This window comes from Colletotrichum abscissum (genome assembly GCF_030869225.1).
Source record: "Colletotrichum abscissum strain IMI 504890 chromosome Unknown Scaffold_420.1, whole genome shotgun sequence".
NCBI lineage: Eukaryota > Fungi > Ascomycota > Sordariomycetes > Glomerellales > Glomerellaceae > Colletotrichum > Colletotrichum abscissum.
The window spans coordinates 1-1,444 of record NW_026850344.1 but is presented as its reverse complement, the minus strand read 5'-3'; the positions used below and the strand labels follow the sequence as shown (position 1 = coordinate 1,444).

General features: G+C 52.4%; 1 protein-coding gene across 1 annotated transcript; it reads left to right on the top strand.

Moving 5' to 3' along the window:
- Nucleotides 1-694: 694 nt before the first annotated feature.
- Nucleotides 695-1,426, top strand: CABS01_17177 (uncharacterized protein; the record flags this gene model as incomplete). The annotated part of the gene is made up of 1 exon (XM_060550504.1): nt 695-1,426. A coding segment is annotated over one exon (732 nt), but the record flags the coding sequence as incomplete, so codon positions are not given.
- Between the last annotated feature and the right edge of the window lie 18 nt (nt 1,427-1,444).

The window sequence follows — 1,444 nt, the reverse complement described above, 5'->3', positions numbered from 1 at the left end:
CTGGACGAAGAGAATGTGTCCCTGTGATGCAAATCATCTACTCTTGCCTTCAGCCGGTGGATACTATCAAGCATTGCCATGATTGGGTATGCCAGGACAATCTTTGTTGGCAGTTAGGGTTGAAATTACTTCCAAAGTAAGCCGCCATGGAAGTCTTGGGCACCATGAGAGGCGCCCCATAAATCCATTGTAAACGAAGCGCACAGAAATGGTACATTGGGTGCATCCAAGACCTTCATCAACGGCCAATCTTTGCTCAGGTTCGAGGGGTGGACCCAAGGTTTTCAAATCTTACCTGGAAAATGAATACCCGCTTGAACCATCAATGTATTGGCATGCTGCATGGGACCAGAGGAACCATTGGTCTACGAGGGCGTGAGTTTGAAAGTTGATCAGACTGTGTGCTTACAAAAGAAGACGTTTGACCGGTGTCCACGTTACACGAGGAGCAGGCTGGGGCCGGTGCTCGTGGCTTGGTAATCTAAGCGTTGGGCTAATTGCAGGGCTGAGTCGGCGGCAGGCCCAGGGCGTAATGACACACGTGAATGCGCCAGCTTCCATGAGCACTTGACTTTCAGAGTCATAAACCCGCGCAGCTTCGCTGAATGACGTCGGCCTACAAAATACCTGGTCGCCCCCCTCGCTACATTGCGCATCTAAACGACAAGTTCCGTTCTATTAGGGCGACGACAAAATGACGCAGCTCCTGTCCCAAGACCATGCGAACAACGGTGGTTGGATCCCTCTAGAACAGTTGCGACGCGCCCCTGCTTTCGAGTTGCGTGGCGGAAAGGTTCTTTATCACGTTGGCCGCGCATCGGGATCGGAACCTGACTCAGCGTGTGGCTTGTTCTGCTGCTCTACCTACATGGAGAATGACGAAGTGATCAAGCAAGACTTATACCGAGTCGGAGGAGTGTTGACCACCGCAATTCTCGGAAAGAAGAACCCCCATCTTTGTGGCATGTTAATGACAACGGCAAGCGGAGTTTTGCAACATGCTTTTGAGCCAACGCATTGGTTAGAGTCTTTCGGTGATAACGATCAAGTCGATCAAGATGTTTGCACTTACGCCGACGAGAATGCCGACTCCGACGAGAATACCGACTCCGACTCCGACTCCGAAACCGACATCTCGGTTTCGCCCTGCCCAATAGTTGGCGTAACTGCGCTCGCTATCGATTGGCAACCCGCCGAAATCGTTGCTACCAACTTCCTCCACGCCTGGACCAGACACGAAACTTCGGCCCCCGCCATGTGTGAATACACTCTCATGAAACCGCGATCATGGCCCCAACTTGAGAACAAGTTTACCTCTTCCGGGACGTCGGGTCAGTCACAGACCATCGACTCATATTGTACGGACGACGAGCTCACGGCAGGGCCGTTGTCGATCGTGATGGATGGGTCAACCCTTCTCAGAGCGCGTTTGGTTTCTGGAGAG